Source organism: Corvus cornix, chromosome 1 (assembly GCF_000738735.6).
Source record: "Corvus cornix cornix isolate S_Up_H32 chromosome 1, ASM73873v5, whole genome shotgun sequence".
NCBI classification, from domain to species: domain Eukaryota; kingdom Metazoa; phylum Chordata; class Aves; order Passeriformes; family Corvidae; genus Corvus; species Corvus cornix.
The window spans coordinates 29,934,635-29,955,146 of record NC_046332.1 but is presented as its reverse complement, the minus strand read 5'-3'; the positions used below and the strand labels follow the sequence as shown (position 1 = coordinate 29,955,146).

Here is a 20,512-nt window from a genome sequence, read left to right as displayed (position 1 = left end):
GACAGGAAGAATGCACATCCCCATGTCTGTAACAAGTCTTGCCACTATGGCTTCAAAATCCAAAGGCACATTATCTCTGATAGGTCAACCAAGTTGCATCTCTTTCTCTAGCAGTCACCAAAGTGACTATGAAGTATAGCATGATCAGTATGGTGATTTCACTTTTAAAACTCAGGAGACTTGTATCGTCAGTGACTCAGATGAACTCATAACATGACTGATAAAACCAAAGGCCTGATGCTAAAGTTTACAAGGAATTTGGGAAGATTATTCATGTCAATATAAAGCATTTAGAACTCTTAGGAATTAAATTCCTGGAGGGAAAAAACAGGTTAACAAAGTGAAAAATATCCAGCAGGTTTTACTCTTCTGGCTTAGCTGCAGCTTTGACACAAGATCAACAGGCTTCTGAAGTTCACCAGCTCCTCAAGAAAGGGGAGATGGTGCAAAAGGTACCAAAAAGAATCTCACACTCTCATGAATAACAATTCAACTCTTTTATTCAATTCTCCAAGTTAGTAGGACAGGGATCATGACTATTAAGGCCACGTGTGGACATCACTCCATTGCACATCATTGCTGATCCATCCTTTCTTCCCTTCATTGCGAAGGAGGCATTATCAAAACGCTAAGTGTTCCCATGAGAAGCAAGAGAAGACCTCCTGCTGCTGTAGAAAAACCTAAAGAAATAAACCATTGAAGAAGTTAGTCTTTGCTCTAAAATACCAACATCAGAAATGCAAGCAGGTATCATAAAAAAAGATCTCTGTATCCACCACCTATCTGGCTTCCTTGATAGCTGCATCACAGACACACCAAGGACTGAGCCATGAGTACCAAACTCCTCTTCTGACCTTGGAAAAGGCCTTTCCAGGTCAAGGAGTGAGATGCAGTGAAGGTTGTGTTCTAAAAATAAAATCTAATTCCTGTTACCTTTCCAGTGGATAGAGTCAATCTCTGCACCTGGTGATCCAGCATCTTTCACACGCATTAGATTCCTGTGGAAATATTTCATGTGGAGGAAAAATTGTGTAAAAGTGTAGCAAAGTCAAACTGCAGACTTTTCCTGCCTAGTTCTCCCACTGACAAAGCTTCAGTATTTGCCATCCAGTAAGACAAGCACTCCTAAATCACATTCCAACTGCACTACCCCTCCCATATAATGTTGTAAAGATGGGTGGGCAGGGTAACCATAACATTTGTGGTGTTTCTCTTGCCTTGTGTTTGTCAGATGCATGGGAAAATATATACACAAGCACACCAAGCTTCCCCCTAAAACTCACGAAATACAAGTTTCAGGCATAATGCACAATACCACTGAACAGAAAGAATCCAGAGAATAAAGACTACCAGGCAGTGCTTTGCACAGTAGCAGTGAGGAGGGAAAACTGCCCACACCCTCTTGGACAAACCACGCTTCTTATAAATGAAATATTTAGAGATATGAAATATATACAGTTGCACAGTCAGTGTGACATTCCCATTCTTCATCAAGGTACACTGAAACATTCATCTGGACTCCTGGCCTCCCACTACATTGGTATGACAGAACCGAAAGGATACCTGTGCATACAGCTACTGCTTAGTCTTCTTTCTCTGCTTCAGAGCACCTTCCTGTTCAGTCCATGTAACACCACGGACAGTTTTCACCTCTCCAGTTCCTCTCTCCCCAAAATGCAAGTATTTTATGACACAGATAAACTAAGCACCACAGAAGCTCAGCAGTGTCACTGCTTCCAGGAAATCTGCATAGAAGAAATGCATGACTGGCAAAAGAGGTAGCAACAACTGGGTTACTGGCTTATGTAAGATGGATCTTTCCACCCTCTCTATCAAGAAATGCTAATTTGAACAAGAGGGACTGTCCTGATAAATTCTAGAAATTAGCATGTATGCCGAAATTTACAAATATGATAAATTGTTTATTATTTAATTTTATATATTACAACAATGAATAAGATTCAGGTTGGACATGAGGAATTTCTTCACAGAAGGGTTGTCAAGCATGGGAACGGGCCACCCACAGAGGTGGTGGAGTCACCATCCCTGGAGATGTTTAAGGGAAGACTGGATGTGGCTCTCAGTGCCATGGTCTACCTGACAAGATGGTGTTCGTTCAAAGGTTGGGACCTGATGGTCTCAGAGGTCTGTTCCAACCTAAATGATACTGATTCTGTCAAATTAGGTTTTTGCTGTTAGAACACTTTATTGAAAAAAATTCCAATGGCCTCTAGTAAAACATTTCTTTTTCATTCCTGTATTAAAAACCTCAATTATATTGCAATTTGTCTAACACAAAAATGCTTTCTTAGCTATTGTACTTCCTACAGAAATGGATAACAGAATGATACATTTAACTGCCCAAACACACTTTCCTCCTTCCAAATAAACAAAAAATATCTATTACCCTAAGACAGAATACTGTACATAGATGCATACAGCAACCTGCCTCCAAATAAAAAAGCAAACACACAGAAATTCACATAAATCTTTTATATGCCCTCCATGCACAGACTTGGCAGAGCTTAATACACTGACATATTACTATGCAGACTCTGTATATTCTAGTAACACTTGTACTGTTTCTAAAGGGAACAAAGGAGGGATGCAGAAATACCTTGAAAATGCCTTGCATGGGTGCAATGTGAATGTTAACTTTTTTATCAGCCTAATCCATCACCTACTATTCACTCAGCATGAGGAACCTGTCCATTCCCTCCTTTCATAAACACATCACCCCTTGCCTGCCCATGGAAGTCTATGACAAGAATGGAAAATAATCTGCCTTCTTCAAATCTCTACCACATCAAAGTTGCAGAAAACAGGACGCTTTGGTATGTCACATCTAAAAGAAAAAAAAACAAAACCAAAACTCTTTTGTACTGACAGCCACATGAAGAACCATGGAGGATCTGAAAGTGTTCTAAATGCCTTCTTGTCCGTAACAAAGAAAAATAAAATTCTTTCCTGACCAGTTGACTAAGTCACCTTGGTCTCTAGTTGTTAAAAAAAGCTCACATACATTTATATGCCTCTATCTCCTACCATGCTGAGAAGCAGCAGTTAGAGGTGTATTGGGGCAAACAAGCCCATGCTCAGGGCCAGAGGAACACTCTTCCTCCCAAATGTTACTGTCGTGTAAACTCAGTGCAGTAACTCTTTTAATCCACATGACCACCCGTTCAAGTAGGCAGGTGCTACAGTTAGTGTATCAGTGGAACTTACAGGTCTCCTCCCCGAGATCCAGTTTGCAAAGGCATATATTATGTGCAGAAAGTCTGCTGAGATTCCTCCTTACAGCAACAGCTGGGAATGCTCAAGATCAGCAGAAGCTGTTTTCCTGTCTCATCTCTGTCTCTGATGACAGACTGACATAGGCTTCAGACTCCTTTGCCTCTACTATCAGAAATTATTTCTCTTCATTACATCTCCAGCCTGACTGGATTGAAAACCCTTTCTCTGTGAGCTTCATCTCACATACAGGTTTTGCTCATTATTATATTTAACAAGATTCTAATCAATTCTCCATCCAAAATATTTTCCACTTTGCACATGCAATCTCCTTTCAGTTTGTAAAAATTCAGTTCTGGGATTTCCAGCCTGTGGTCCACAGAATACTTTCAAAGGCTGTATGATAACTAAGAAGCTAATGAGAAAAGCACACCAGTTGTCCACAGGCCTAAGTGGTACCTGATGCGCACTGGAGACTATTTAGTTGCCTGGATATCAAAATTCAGATCCAGCTTAGTTCCTGTATGTAAGTGTTGTTCCTGATTTCAATTTGGAATTTATCAACTAATACCTAGCTGTAAATGAAGTAGAAACATTTGTGAAAATACAAAAGCTACCACTGTATTCTTCATATCGGTATATATTCTGACACAATTTCTTCTTCCCAATTCACTTGGACATGTTTCTCCCTATTTTCAGCTGATCCAGATTCAAACTTCTCCTATGTCAAACAGTTTGTCAGTGCTTCCATATCCTGCTGTTCTCTCCTCTTATTTTCTTTTCAGAAGGAGAAGTCATCCTACTAGAGAGTCAGCATTTTCATCTCTAGTAGAATTACTTAGAATGGAGGTTTTGTTACGGTGGAACATCCTGATGACATCTGCAAGAATAAGTATTTATGGTGTCTACATCTGTGGTCTCCAAAGGGGAGCCCACGTTCCCCAGGGAACATTGCAACACAATCCATAAGGCTGCAGGGTGAAAATGGTTTTTTCACTGTTAATAAATACAGTTAAGTAAGTGTTTCAAAAATAGTCTTCATTTCATCTTTTTCTGATCCTTTTTTAACTTCTTGAGTTTATGTAAGTTTTACAATGTATGTAGTAATACACATATGTAACTTGTAAAAAATATTTATTGGGGTGTACGCTCAAAATGTTTTTTTCTGATAGGGATGTGCAATCAAAGAAGTTTTAGAGTCATTTGTCTAGAGAACTGAAGAGGTGGCTAAAACTACCAACTCTTAACCACTAAGTCAGAAACATATAATTTGTATTTCCCACTTCCAAAAATTATTTTAACTGTGGTGATTTGCATGTTTTTTCCTACCTTGAGATTTAGGAAATCTCCATAAATAACACTGTTCTTTATCATCATGGCATTTCTAAGGCATATATATATATATGTTTCTCTTGAAGTAGAAAAAAAAGCAGTTGGGCTCTCAGCCTATAAGGCTGATCACTGGCTGACAGTAAGGATGCTTTTTACCTTCATAAAATAAAATTCCATAGGACTGCAGAATCTTCCTCATTTATTTCTTGGTTTTTAAGTTAGGTGACAATAAACATTTCACCAATGGCACAACTATGATCAGTCTTCCTGTGGAGCAGAGAATGATTGGGCTAGATAAATTCCTTTCAGCCTTATTTCCCAGTACTCTCAGTATGTGGCAATTTTGGTGAACTTTAATTTTTAAGATACGTACTGTGCCTTATAAAGGCAGAGGGGAAACTGGAATGTTGAATTAATGATAAGAATTAGGACATCAGGCAACCAAACACCAAGTGAGATAGATCAATGTGCCTCTTGTATTAAAGGCTGTCTTTCGATGGTCAGAATTCTGTAAATCAGACTCACCATTCAAAGGGACAGTTCAGGGACTCTGCCTCTCTTCTCCGTTCCCCTTACTCCAGTTAGTATTTTGCAATCCATTTCTCCCCGTACTGGAGGTTTCTCAGGTCACAGTCATGAGTTTCTTCTGCTGCTGCTGCTGCTGCTGCCACCTACCAGTTTAATTACTCTGTTGCAGCAGAAGGGCATATAGAAGAAGTTCTTGTTCAGCATGCACATAATCATCATCCCTTGTCTAAGAAGTCATGGCCTATTCAAGTTCTACATTTCCCCATACACTAGGCAAAGCACTGGGCACAACCAAGATGAATACAAGGCTTTGAACGCCATTCCATAAAGAGGAAAGACCATGATCTGGAAAACCACCTTTCAAGCAACACTAAATATTAAAACATTAACTACTGCAGAATGCAGTAAATTTTGGTCAACTCTCCCCACCAAAGATCAATTGCAGACTCTGCAAAGAACTAGTACTGTATTTCTTTCAAGAAAATCTTAATAGAATATGTATCTAAAATCAGGTTAGAAATGCAAAACTGTGATCCAACACAAATTAATTAATAAATCTGAGGAAAAAAATTCTTATTTTTGGACATTATTACAAACCCCAAAGACACCCAACCACATGCCTGAAAGTGTAACACCCGTGTCCTATAGCAGCTGATGCACAAAAATATACACAAATAAAGGAATAGGCCTGCCCAATGCTGAGACGCAAGAAGTGGGTGTGTCTGAAAGGAAAAAGCATTGGAAACATAAGTATAACAGGTTTGTAAAATTACCTTGCAAGTAAAATTTAAGACACAAATTATACACTCAATTATACCAGTGAAATCGGATATCACTCCACTGACTTTCACAGAGTGATTCCAGGTTTATCTCAGTGTAATTGAGAGCAAAATTTGGCTCTATAATTATTCCCTCCCACCTTAATTTGAGCTGCAATTTATTATATTGCTGGTAATATCTGGTAATATAAACTGAGACTATGAAAATAGACTATTTTATGATGGTATAGAGGAGTAATTCATGTACACAGAGAAATAATCTGAAACAAGTGCTAATTCTTTACAGATGTCATGGGAAATATAATACTGCATCAGGAAACTTGGAAGCCTGTTTGTAGGCTCACATTCTTCAACTTGGAATGGTATTCCAATTGTCTGATATTTTACCTCTGAGTAAAACACAAGATTCTCCCCCTTAAATTAAGTAAAAAAATATTAAGTACCCAGTACTTTCACATTGTTTGAGATTAAGGGAGAGAGTTACCAGAGAAGGATAAAATGTACAAGTGCTTTGATATAGCAGTAAGGGCAAGATAAAATGTGTCACCCCATCCTCCACCAACAGAAATAATCAGCTCAACAGTCTTTTTCTTCAGCACACTTATTCGTCCATCTGTCCTCTTTACAAGATCCTGCTCTATTGAATTTTAATAGATTTAACATTCTTAGTACTAGTTTTTCACTCCTATCAACTACTTGCTTCTGCAGTTATATTTTATGTTCACTTAGCAAATGGAAAGCAACATATCTTTCAAAAATCTAAGCTAAAATAGTACACTTGAAGACAAACTATCTAGAATTGATAGAGGAAGTGGAATTAATGTATTACAAATCTATCCCTCATACAGTTGCACGGGGGACTCACTTTTCTCTCACCTGAGTAAAGCAAAGCACAATGACAGTTTTCTTAAAGTCAACAAGTATAAGGAAGGGAAATAAGGAAGTAAAGCAGGATTTTCTCTAAATCCGGTTAAAGAAATCATTCAACAAGTATCACCAAAATGAACTGATGGGAAGAAAGGAAGGCAGACAAGTTAGCAAACTTACAAAGGTTAGAGTAAGAGCAGAAAAGTGTCAATTTACCTGACAACAGGTCGGGTTTGGATGTCACCAAACTGCTGCGTTTACCATTTTACCCGCTTGCATTACTGGGGGGAAAAGTTTAGGAAGGAACATTCGCAAGGATTTTTCATAAGCTCTCACTCGTGCCATCGGAAAGGGGAGAAGGGGTTTTCTCTGCATTGTTTGACTTTTTTGGCTCCTGAAAAGTTTTGCAAAGAACAGTAACAAAGTGTGAACTGTTAGAACACATTTCTGTAAAAAAAGGGAGAATAAGTCACCCAAAATAGCGCAACAACAAATCCCACCCGAAATCCGCGCATCTAATTTGTGTCATTGTTTTAAACAAATAAACAAAACAAAAGCTTTTCAACTCAAATTAGAAACATGAAAGGCTTGGAGACTTCCAACAGCAGGCCAAGATCCACCATCAGAATGCTCCAAAAGTCACCCTCAAAGGTTAAGAAAGATTTAAAGAAATAAAACAAAGGAAAAGGCAGCAAACACCTGGTTATAAATCCTGCAGTGTTCAGTTTAAAACAATTCCTAGAACAGTGAAAAACTTAAAAATTAAAAAAGACAGTAGCAACAGAAGTTACCTGTCCGAGCACCTACTATTCCATAGAGAGAACAGGAGTGGGTCGTGTGTCTCACACCAGCCATAAAGCCCATAAACCTTCTCAAAAAGAGTGAGCCATGAGAAAGATACTGTACATGCGATCTGTTTTCAAAGTCTCTCTAAGCCCTTACGGTCCCTTATGTATTTAACTGACAGATTTTTGCAATGAGGGAATTTAGCAAGCGTCATGGTTTCATTTGTTGGATTTTGTAGTCCGGTATAACATCTGAAGAAGTATCTCCTTTGCGTCTGACATACCCAGATGTTCCAGAGGTTATTTCCTGAGTAAATATCACATGGCAAAGATAGCACACGATGTGGGAGAAAATACTTCAAGAGTGACCGTCAGCTCAGAACAAAAAACGTAACAGTCAATGTAAGCATCAAGCATTGACACTGTTTTACAGATGAGGTGTTGTAACATTAAAAGAAAAGATTTTATAAAACACATTAAAGCATTAAATACAAGGATTAAGATACAATCCATACATTGACAGCAAGACATCAATTACAAACACAGTAAGTTGAACAGAAGAAAATCTCCAGTGTTACAAAGAACAAAATTTCATCAGGTGTAGCTTAAGAAACTTATTCTTGCAAACAAGAGTTTCTAACTGGCTCTTTCAAACTTTAAAATACACAAAAATAGTTGTATCACCATCAGCTGTACTGGCACTACTGTAATCCACCACTATGTTGACCATTTTTCCAGCACATGCTTCCAAACCCACATATGGAGGTAGTGTTAGTGAAACTGTATGGAAGTTTAGCATGTGATTTTCAGCAGAAGGAACTGAAGAAAATAAAGTGTATACAGCTGACATCTGCGGAGTTCACCTTCAATGGGAAACACTACCATGGGCTAGCTTTGTTGGTGTTTTTTCCTTTAAGTAAAAACAAGACACCTCCTTTGCATCCCCAGGCCATTCTTTGCATTTCACTCTTCCAGGAGCAATGGGTAAGTAGGGAGTAAATAAAATGAGACAAGTGTGCCCGTTTGTACAAATGAACCCTCAAGCAAGGTTTTCATGCAGCATCAGTACCCAATGTCCAAACAAACGTACATGATGTTTCAAATCCTGTCTCCCTCTGTGACCACTATGCATAGACTTATCTCCAAACTAGTAATGGAAGCACCAAGCAGAAGAGCAACTTATCAGAAGGGAGTCAAACTGCAAATCTCTCAATCCACTTCATCTTTTAAAAAAATCTTATGTTTACTTCACAAATTTTTCAACTGTGAGGTGTTACCTAGACATTCTCAAAGGGTGCTAGAAATGTAAGATTCCTGTGAGCTACAAGATACTATGGGGACTCAAAAAACAATCCAGAACATTCAGTTAACAACTCTTTCCTCTAAAAGATGTTTCCTGTGATAGAAACGCAAAGGCCCCAGTATACCAACCAGCACATGTTTACTCCCTGATGTTATTCCACATGTGCTCAATGTATGTCACAGCTAAAAAGGGAAGGATTGATCCTATCAGCCTCTCAAGGAGTGCAGGCACCTACCAGTAAACAGGAAGAGACAAAAAAAGAATAAACAAAAAAAAAAAAAAAGAGCCACCCTCCACCCCAAATTCCCCTTGGATAAACAAGCAAGGGAATTAGAGCTCTTAGAAGATACAGTTTACTGCTCAGTGACTAGAGAATTAGGTTACTTTCATGTTCTGTTGTTCTGTAACTCTTCATGGAAGTTGAAGACCTTTATATTCTTCAGGTATAACCTGTGCGCTTGAAGGCTCAGTAAGAAGGATTTGAAAATACCTTTACTGCTGAAGATCCTTTTTTTGCTGGACCAGCTGGTCCACTCTCCTGCTTAACACCAACAGTCACCCTTTCACTTGATTTTAATAATAATATTTAATTCTACAAAAAAAAAAAAAAGCCATTTTATTACATTCCTTTTAAAATAAAAAAACCAAACTGTACAAAGAAGCATGATCAAACCTCCATAAAGCAGGTTAATACTGTTCTGTTTATTGCCTCTTGAAGACTCTCTGCATAGTGTCCGTGAGTTGTGTTTAAGGTCCAAGTGAAGGTAAAACAGCAGAGCAGCAGAGAGGTGAGGAAGGGCCACAGAGGTGGGCAGTGCAGAACCTCAGAGGGTACATGGGACATGCTCCATTAAAGTATCCAGAAAACAGCAGCATTGCACACACACAACCCCCCTCCAAACAAACCTATTTTCACAAGATGATTTTTCAGTTGTAAACGTTTTACTTTTTGTTTTTAAAAAAGAGGCTTATCTTTATATATATATTTATATATATATATAGTTCCAGGGCTTTATGAACCCCGAGAATAAGAGGGGAATGAAAAGGGAGAAGGAGGAGGAAAAGGAGGAGGAAGACAGGGACTGAAAAATGGACTCAGTAGCTGTTTTGGTTATCTGTTTTCCAAACCAGCTCAAGTCTAATGAGAAAATGCACAGCCAGAAGGATTAAGGAAAATCAGGAAGTCTGGAAAAAAATTAGGAGCTAAACAGCCAACACCCTCAAAAAAATAAAGCAAAACAATTGCGCACACACAAACACACACGAGTGTGTGCACTCACACCAAAAACATGTAAGGGTCCAGGATCAATCCCTTAATTGTTTGTGGAGCTAGGTTATTTTTTTTTCTTCTTCTTTTTTTTTGACTCTGGCTGAGCTTTTTTTTTTTTCCTTCTTTTTTTCTTTTTTTTTGTCTTTTTTAAATCTGCCACATGTTTCCCAAAGCTAAGAACCGAGTATTTCTCCCCAGTTGTACTCTTTGGATTTATGCCAACATCGGTTTTTATGTTCAGTGGGGAAAAAGTAAGCCTGGTAAGTATTGTATGAACTGCAGCTTTATTCTAAAGTTCCTCTGGATGACTAATCACTTTTAACCAGCTCTTCCCTCCTCCACACCTTACCACATTCCTCCCTCCAAAAAAGGCAAAAAATAAAAACAAACAAACAACCCCCCCACCAATGTACAGGCTATAACTCAGTGTTTTCTTAACAAACAGTCTGCGGTGTTTTCACTTTGGCCACTGTTAAAGATGCAGGCATAGAGAAGGGAGTGTTGGACTAGCATGTATTAAAGAAAAAGGAACATTAACATTGCAGATCTCTCTCAGAAAGACTAAAACACTAACAAATACAAGTCGATGCACGTTTGCTTTAAACTAGTGTAATTCTTTTTCACATTAGATTAAACATCATTTTGTATACCAAACATTACAGTGCTGTTTATCTCCTCCAACCATGCAAAAAATAGTTAAAAACGTGCCACTTCTGCCCACAAATAGAGTATGACCAATTCCCCTACATACCCTCCAAAAGCAGGATTTGAAATGAGAAAAACAGAAGTACTAATATCCTCCTTTAAAAGCTTGATAAAGAAATTTAGACAAAGCTGCCACTTAATACAAAGGTGGTACAATTTACAGATTTTTACAGAAAGTTCACATTAAGTCAACTGACAGTTCTCTCAGCCTCATCATTTGAAAGGCCGTATCCTGCAAGGTCAGAAAGTGATGACTTTGAAAGGATCCTGAACTTACAGCTCCCATCTACAAGAGCAGGAACAGTAGGTGTCCAGGAATTTTGAAATACTTGGTATTTAACACCTTCAACTCACATAAAGAATTTGAGGCACTCAGCAATTTACAGGATCAAGCCTTACAGAGGTAGAAGAGACTTAACTGGTGCAGTAATTCACAGAAGTTTCTAGAGAGCTGCCAGACAACTTTCTGAAAATCTTCAAGTGTGAATCACGTTTCAATGCTTGCCTGTGAAGACACATGAACTGCAGTATATCTGGGGACCAAAGCAGCATCCAAATAAAATTGCCGCTTGGTTGTGAACTTGTGAGCATCTCCACTGTAAAACTGATGAAGAATGAAGACAATTTAACATTCCGCAAAAGATTAGGGACAGCAATCACAGCACGTGTGCCTTTTACTTTTGCTCTCTTGACTGACACACTCACCCCCCTTTCCTCATTCCTCTGAGCGTCTCTGATAAACAGCATTGCAAGTTGGTTTAAAAAAAAAATTTACAAGAGAGAGTTCTGTTGGTCACCTATTTACACGTGGCATCACTCCACAAGGAGCTTGATCTCATTGGCTAATAGCTGGTTCATGTTGAAGAGAGCCCCCGGGAGCTTGGTGAGCAACTCTCTCTCCGTGGTCTCAGGGTCGCTGTCGACAGAGCTGGAGCTAGCACTCATGTTGTCGACAGCGGCCCCAGCTGGAGGGCCCAGCTCTGGCTCGCTAGTCTCGCTGGCCGTGGACACCACGGAGAGCAAGGACATGCGCCGCGTCAAGCGGCCGGGGGCCAGCAGGGAAGCGGCATAGTCCGCTATGATACCAGCTACGTCTAAATTACAAGCCTTGTCAAAGGCAATGAAACCTACATTTGCATTGGCCTCGCAGACGTAGAATGAACCGTCGTCCTTCATCAGCAGGTCAATGCCGCACACGTCCATCCCCAGGATGTTTGACACTTGGACTGCCAACTGCTTGCCTTGTTCGCTCAGCGAGCACATCATTCCTACACCACCTGGAAAAAGTGAAAACAACTTGCTGTCTGCACTCAGGTCACAGGTGACTGACATCCTTCTCCATTGGTCAGTGCTTTTCAGTTAGGAAGCTTCAAAGTCAGCCTGCGAGCACACTGCTGATGACTTAGACAGCAGCCTCCTTTCCACAGTGACTACTAATGAACTTGATGCCACACCAGGATTTCAAAAGATTCTGACCTGCTTTTGGCAGGTCAAGATTATGACTTGTTTAAAAACAGTTAAGCAATGACTTTTTAGTCAAGAAAAAATACACATTTTTATGATCCCAGGATATTAAAAAAATAAACTAACAAACCACCCTTGCTCCTTCTCAGGTAGAGGCTTTCCTTACATGCTTGTAGGTGATCACAAGAAATATCTCAGCAAAACTAAACCTAGAGCTCTTGATAAGATTACAGCTCTAACTGTAGATATAATTGAGGGGGATGGGGATTAAGACATCATCTGCTCACATCCCTCTCAACTTGCTATCACAGGTTACTGTCTCTAAAGCAAGAATTAGGGAACATTTGTGTCTGAACCTCATCAGGTCAGGTTCAGAGTTCATCATCTAGGTATTAACAGGCTCACACTTCATCTATCACAATACTTAAGTTTAAAAATAACCCATGCAATAACAAACAAAAAAAAAACCATTTAGCAGAAAAATCTTTCAGGCTGTATTTCCTCTGCATCAAGTAGTAACTAAAACCTCTTAGGCATTTTGACTAACCAAAACTGCATTACACATGAACACTTTTATCCCATCCCTGCTCAGGTTCAGTGTAGTTTCAGCCAGGCACCCTCAAGCGTCCTTCCTCCTTTTACCCTCAGAAACCCTCATGTCCAACACCCAAAGCTACGCAGGATCTCAGTTCTCAGTAACCTCCTCTTTCTCCCAGATACGGGCTTTGGGGGAAGAGGTAGCAGGGAGGAACCTGACACACTTAAGGCAGCACAGAAGATGCACAGTGCAATGCAACCATTTACTGCCTTCAACAGTTTCCTCTCTTAACATTTTTTCTACCCTCTTGCCAACTGACTGCCTCCTCCACCTCCCATAAGTCTTGCTTTCTGTCTTCCTTCATTTTCTGTTCCTCTTAACAGGATGAAACAAACGATAACATGGCATTAGCATCAAACTGCCATTACCACATCAGATGCTCCATTTGTGTTCTAGAACTTTCCCCTGCTTGTCATCCATCCTATCCACCTAACACTGTGAACAGAGATTGCCTCTCCTGTGTTTGCTCAACATGCTTCTTACTTAATCCTTATTCTCGTGTTTCCCCTTTAAACCCCTAGCAGTAAGCACAACTAACACAAAGTAACACCTGCAGCTTATTTCATTTGGCTTTGTGATTTTTCAACTGGATTGAAAAATTCTGGTCAGAACTATGAGCAATGCTTTTCCTACCAAGTGAGCAGTTACTCTGCATCCTCCCATCTGTCGAGCAGCGGAGCATGGTGCCCACCACACGGCCTCCCACTACGATGACGCGCACATCCTTGCCATGGGACTCCTTAACGTATTTTTGAAATAAGTAAGGGGCATCATGACGGATCAAATGGCTTAGGTCTGCCAAATGGTGTTTGTCTCGTGCCAGGAACACAGCTTTACCTGTATGGAGGAAAGAACATCGGCATATTGAAAGCAGCAACCCATCTGAGCTGCATCAATGATTCAGCACATGAAAGTAAAACCTCTGACCAGCACGCTGCCCATTCTCACAGGCCCCATCTGCAGTTTATACCCATTTACAAATTCTTCCATGGACAACAGTGTTCCACTGATTCAGTGCTTTTAAGTGTTCAAGTACTGACAGAGCTGAGGAGATGTGAGTTGAAAAAAAAAAGAAAAAGAAAGAAGCAAGGAGAAAGAGAAAATCTTTAGATAAAGGAGGTGGTCTTGCAGTTTCAACTTCTTTTGGTACAAGCCCTTAGTGAGAGAAAAAAAGGAAGAAATACTTAAAGAGCAGCAGACATTTAATTAAAAGCAATTTTGTTCATTCAAGAGGACAGGACCCACAGCCTACAGCTTTGACACACAGGAACGAACAACATGAAACTGTTAAACACTGGGCAACTAAGAACTCTGAAGTCTCTCGTGTGTCACTGCAGAACCACCCACTTCTCCGTTAGGAAGTTCCTGAGAGCTGCTCTTCCCAATACTTAAAAGGACTGACAATTCAAGAATGAGGCTTGCAGTGGAACAACTACACTCAGAGGAAAACGTTCCACTCCACAGTATCCAAGACAATTTAGCAGAAGATTCCACAAGACATTAAATGAATGGAATATCCTACAACTGAAAAAAAACTTCTTTATAAATCACTAGCTTTTCTGCAAGCAAACATCTCTAGGACTTGGATTTTTTAACCTAGAGTAAGTCATTTTATTCCACTTCATTTCTAGACCACACCAAAGACTTCTTTGTTCTTTTCCAATTGTATTAATACTGGTTAAAGTCATTCCTGAAACAGACTCTACCACTTTCTATCTAATTTCTAGTCTCACAAGACTGCATCCCTTTCCGTCTTGATGTATCTACATTTCCCAACTCTTTTTCCCCTTTCTTAAGGGCTCTATGTCATATTAGATTTATGTTTTGCAATAAAGCTGCACACTTTCTCTTGGGGCAGAACTGTCATTCAATTATGTTATGATGTTAACAGAGTACAAAAATAAATTGATAAACTGCCCTCCTTAAGTAAGGGAACAAAAATGCAGCAGAAGCAGAACTAGGATAAATAATGTGTAAAAAATTTCAACAACTGCTCCTAAGCCCAACTACAGCAGCATCTGCTTAGAGAGGATTTAAGGTCTCCACAACACAACACACTGCTTGAGGAACATGGAATTTCTCATTACAGAGAAATGAGAATGTAAGCTTAAAATCCATGACAAGAAAAAAAACTCCATGTCCTTTCTCCCACTCCAAACTTCATCTCTCCAACAGGCAATTAATCCTACTGTATTCCTGAAATGGAATAGGAAGAATGATGCCTTGGAGGGGAACTACTTAGTTCTTGGGAATTATGCAACATCATGACATCTTGGCAAAACCAGGATTGGCCCATTTGCTGCAGCAGCAAACTGCGCAGAAAATGGGCCTAGAAAAGTATGACTTTTATTCATCAGCTAGTACCTATGACCATGTTTGCAAATTTATTTTAAATATAATCTTCCAATGGCTGCTCTTCAATTAATTTGAAAAAGTTTCCCCAACTCTCTTGATGCAAAAAGATATGTACTTTGCATAAATGTGCATTAAAATGCCTGGAATTTAAAGTGCTCTAAAGCAAACCTTGTACACAGATTTACAGGAATCCTGGCTAAAAAAGGGAGAAGGAAGCCAATAGCTGTAACTCTAAAATTATTCAGTAGATCTTCACAAGAGGCAGTGTCAAGTCAAATCTACTGTCTCAAATATTCCACAGCTGTCACATTCATCTTGCTGCAACATCAAACTCCACCTTGGCTTTAGAGCTCCACCCACACTTTAAAACCACACTAACAGGTATTGCCGCCAACAGAAGCAGGTCTGATCTTCCTTAGCCCCAGCATTTTGCTCTCTTCCATTATATCACCACAAGCACTTGTGCAAGTAAGTGCTGAGTCATGTCAGGAATTAATCTGAGTAAAAATAATTTATCTAGATCCACTCAACATCAGTTCCTGAATCCATTTACTACATGGGTACAGAAGTACTCATGCCAGCAGAACAGAAGCACCAGAGCAGTACAGAGTGGGAGCAAACCAATGGACAGAAAGAAGGAAGAAGTGGTGTCTTTTAGCTATGATTTTGTTTAAAGTAACTCCTGGTTTTGTACTTTAACTTCATTTTTAGTCTCTGTATTTCTAGTATTTATTAAATCGGTTTTAAAGCAGATTAAAACCAGAGCAACTTCCTCTGCAAATAACCTCTGAAATTGATTTAAACCTGGTTTCCTTTAGTAACCACTATCTAACAATAAATGAAGTTGATGTTTGTTTCATATTCAACACCTAAAACAAAAGACTAATAACAGAACAATTTAATGTGTAGCTGTGGTAATACCACTGACACTGTCAGAGGTATTTTTCTGAAAAACAGAGACCCAGTTTGACAAACAATACATAAAATTTTATTTAAATCAGAATCCTAATTATAGACAAAGTAGAGTAGGAAAAAGGTCACTGAATGAACTGAGATTTCATTTCTTACGCCTATTTAGAAACATCCCTAAAATCCAGGTAGGCTTCTTTCAACTTCACAAAGGCCAGCCCATTATTCCAGTTCAAAGCTTTCCTCATATAAGTCACCAAAGCACCATAATTTTGAACTCTTTCCCCCCTACCTTTGTAAGACTGGGCTCTATTAAAACTGTTTCCCAGTGCTGCAGTCTATTCAACGTTCAGAATTCAAAGGGTGGCAGAATTTAGATGTATTGGAAAGAAGTCCAACACCCAACAGAAGACCTTCTTAACTATCAGTCCTTGATGAGACAAAATCTTGGAGTGCTGCTCAGAATACTCCTTGCCCTTGCCCCTGACCTCACACCCACCTCGATGACCCCGCGTGTTCTTCACCACCATAGGGAACTCCAGCACTTCCGCCTCATCAATCATTTTGGAAAAATTCTCATGACCACCTGGCAAAAAGAAAACCAACAACATTATGTGCCACCAGTCTGGTGTGGCCAAATTGGGGATGTAATTGCCATACATTCCTCCCACCCTTAGAGCTTAGATAATGCAGAAAAAACTATCAGTTAAGAGGACCTTGGTCATGGAGCATGATCAGACTTTGAAGGTGTTTGTGATGTATGGGATACTAACTCCTACTTCCTTTGGAATTGAAGACACAAGTTGACAAAGGCGTCTTGATCACAACCCGAGAAGGCTCAGTCTAATCTTCCAAATCCGAATGCCCCAATTCTACCATCTTGTTCCAGTTTATCCGTTTTACTTTATCAACTCCCATCTTTTCAAATGCCCAACAGGAAAATAGCAGACACGTAACACTAGTAACAGCTCCATCCAAACTACTAACCAGGAAAGCAACATAGAATACAATTACAAGGCATAATCCAGAGAGCAGCAACAGACCTTGTCAGTCCACCTCCCCCCTTTTGAAGGCTTAAGTCTCCTGTATCTCATTCTCCCTATACCCTGAAGTAGTACTTCAACCTTTTAATCTCATTGCATCTGTAAGGACCTTAGAGAGCAGCTTTTAATGGCCATTCACACAATTATGGTTGATACTTCAAGGTTACTTGAGTTCAATTCAAAGAAGGCTGACCACAGCACAAGAAATACAGAAGAGAAAAGTCAGCAGACAAAGGAACGAGCCCCCTCTAACACATCGTGCAGTAAAGTGCAGAAGTCAAGCCAGGACTCTGGTCACAAAGCCAGCAGCAGCCATCACGACCCTGCCATGGAGTTTAATGCATGTCATGGAGTAACATGTCATTCAGCACATCCAGCTTTACTTGGCAAAGTCAGCTCTCACCGACAACTTGATACTAGTGGTTTAAAATAAACAAAAAGAAAAAAGAAAAAAAGAAAAGAAACTCATGTTTCTGTCAAATTCCAAAGGCAGGCACTAACAGAAGTGGGAGGGAGTTATAATCAAACAGGTATGTTCTGCAATTATTCAGCATCATTCATGGTCTCCCCTTCCCCCAAAAAATTAAAAACTCATTCCTTACTCAACGAGTTAGAGCAACCACATGTATAAAGAAAGGGTATGTTTCTTCTCAAATGCGTTTTCACAGTAATTGATAGTAATAGTAATTCATAGTAATTGATAGAAAGCCATGTTTTTGTTTTTGTCTATTTTTTTCTCATTTTGTCAAGTTCCCATTACGAAAGCCTATTGATGCAATCACACGAAGGGGAGAAAAGCACTGGTATTTTCCCAGAAGGAAAGGAAGGTTGAGAGGTATCTTCAGTTCTTTAATAGATTGTAATTAAAAGCAGAAATAGCATCAGGTTAGAAATACCATCAGACAAATGGTTCCTCTAATCTAGCACTCTGTCAGGAACCAGTGATACCAGAGATTCCAGAGGCAAGCACAATAAGCAATAATTAACTGTTTTGGTGGGAAACAAAGACCAAACTATTGTCAAAAGGTGAACACAAGGGCTTGTACTCTTTGCTACTCTTGTCTTTTCACAGAAACTAATGTATTTGTAGACCCTTTTATTCATGTAAGAGTTTAATCTACTTTCAGGTTGTACCAAAGTCTAGTTCTCTGTAATCCCCATGACATTTAGTACCCCGAGCTCTTGTCTGTTGATTTGGGCAATTGGAAAAGAACAGAAAGTATTATAGCACTAATTGCCAAAGTCAGTTGCTTGGAACACTGGGGTACAGTTCAAGTACTCTTTTCAAAGCATCACAAGCTGATCGACAAAGACAAAACCAGAATCTGGGTGTCACAACTTTAACTTCCTTTTCTGGTTACCCAACACTTAGCTGTGGAACTGGCCTCATGCTACTTAAATTTCTATGGATTTCCAAAACTTGACTCATATCTTTCACACTGCAAAAACATACGCTGTCTAGGCAACTATGCTATCCTTTTGATCCAACAGCCTTACCATATGAAAAAGTGTCTGGAAGAGGCACACCATGGCCAGCAAGTTCTTGAAACGTCCAGAACTTGTTGACACAGTTGAGGATGGCTTGAGGACGATTCATCAGTCGACAGCCCATCTTCTCTAGGTGGCGAAGGACTGTGATGTCGCTGTCACTCTGGACCCAAGGTGTTGGGACACGAACAACCACCACTTGTGGGTAAGCAGTAATGAGCTCCCCTTTCACCCGGAGACCTAAAGAAGGAAGAGAAAAACATCCCAGTCTTAAGTCATAAGGTCTCCAGGAGAAGGTAAACAGGCAAAGAAATACTGCACTATCTGTGATCACAGAGATACCAGACTTCAACAGTGAGTGTTAAAGCAGCACAACTCTCCCTAGCATGCATCTTGTCAGCTGTAATGTTTCATACATGTCACTCTTAACTCACCTAAAGGACTAAGGAAAAACCAGACTTAATCAGGGCACATCAGTCTTGGGCTCCTTCCCAGGGTGAAGGACATTTTTTTATAGATTGACACACCTTCCTTTCTACGGGTGTAAGATGCACACTACACTCACATCAGCTGTATCAATAGCTCAGGAGGTTCCTGCCTCCCACCGCTGGTTCTTGCCTACAGGATGCAGTTCATACCTTTCCCAGTCCCAGCGGTATTGATCCCTCTGTTTGTGGTATCACGTTACACAACATATTGCCAAAGTAACAGAGACTAGATACGATCCTTAAAAAAACACAAAAAACCAGCAGTATTTTTAACAGGTAATTTCAACAATCTGATTTATATTAAATAACTACTCAGAAATAACTTTATCAGCTAACAGGGAAGCACCCTGTGACAAAGGCAGGAACTAGAAGAAAGCCAGCTTTGTCACCAAGATCAATACATTACTTAATCATGACCTATAGTTTTACAGGCTAATTCTCTGAAAAAGAAACACCGAAAGACAAGCTGCAGGAATAGGAATATGACAGGATTGGACGGGAAGGCATCAAGCTCAATGGAGACAGTCTGGCATCTGAGGATGGGAAAAGACAAACAAGATTTGATATTCACTTTATTTGCCTTATGTTCAAAGCAAAACTTTATGACTTCAGCATAAAATTCTCAGCTCACACTGCTGTCAGCACCTTAAGGGTTACAAAACAAAAGGTGAGCTGAGAAATCACAGTGCATCTGCATTTTGTGCCTACCAAAGGCCAGTTGTAACTATTGAGATCTATCCAAATTTTATTACCTGATAACTCTATTTCAAAGACGTTACTTTACAAATACAGACTTGTATCTATTCTACCTAGAAGCACAGACTGCCAGGCAATATATGTCATTTCAAGGTGCATTAGAATTAATTGGGGGGGAGTTGGAGAGGAAGGGGGTGAGAAGAAGGGGTGGTTTCCCCTCTCTGTACTTCCTTTTTTTCTTTTTTTCTCCCAACCTGTTCAAGTACTTCAAAATACAAGGATATATTTTAGAGCTTGCATTAAGTATAATGAAGCAACCACCTAACTCCCAAAATGGAAGTTGAAATGTGCTGCCCAGTCCTCAGGAGAACACAGAACCACGCTCTGGAAAGGCCAAAACAGAGCCACATCCAATACAAATCCCTTTTTCCAATCCCCACAGCCATAATTGCAGAGAGATGAGCAAACATAAGCAGACGGGTGCTCTGGCTGCTCACCTCATTAGCACCAAGCACTGCCGCATTGCAGCTGACATGACTCGCGTGTTTAAGCAAGCAGGCTTCAGACACACACACACACCCCATTTTAGAGAGGCATCTCAAGCAAGATTAAAAACAAGACACTGCTACAAACCTAAGCAGACTGTGAACAGCACAAAATGGACTACCATC

General features: G+C 39.8%; 1 protein-coding gene across 11 annotated transcripts in view; it reads right to left on the bottom strand.

The window, feature by feature from the left end:
* Window positions 1–478: 478 nt before the first annotated feature.
* Window positions 479–20,512, bottom strand: part of RIMKLB (ribosomal modification protein rimK like family member B) — a 51,229-nt gene continuing 31,195 nt past the window's right edge. For 5 of the 11 annotated variants that reach the window (XM_039561447.1, XM_039561433.1, XM_039561426.1 and 2 more), the window contains 4 exons: window positions 18,667–18,897; window positions 16,626–16,712; window positions 13,496–13,699; window positions 9,504–12,077 (listed from right to left, as the gene is read on the bottom strand). In XM_039561447.1, the coding sequence (XP_039417381.1) occupies window positions 11,614–12,077; window positions 13,496–13,699; window positions 16,626–16,712; window positions 18,667–18,897 (986 nt within the window). In that variant the 3' untranslated portion in view covers window positions 9,504–11,613. Of the gene's footprint in view, window positions 681–933; window positions 999–1,563; window positions 1,767–4,719; window positions 4,831–5,088; window positions 9,418–9,503; window positions 12,078–13,495; window positions 13,700–16,625; window positions 16,713–18,666; window positions 18,898–20,512 lie in introns of those variants that run through there. The other 6 variants (XR_005603226.1, XR_005603224.1, XR_005603225.1 and 3 more) reach the window with 6 other exon arrangements.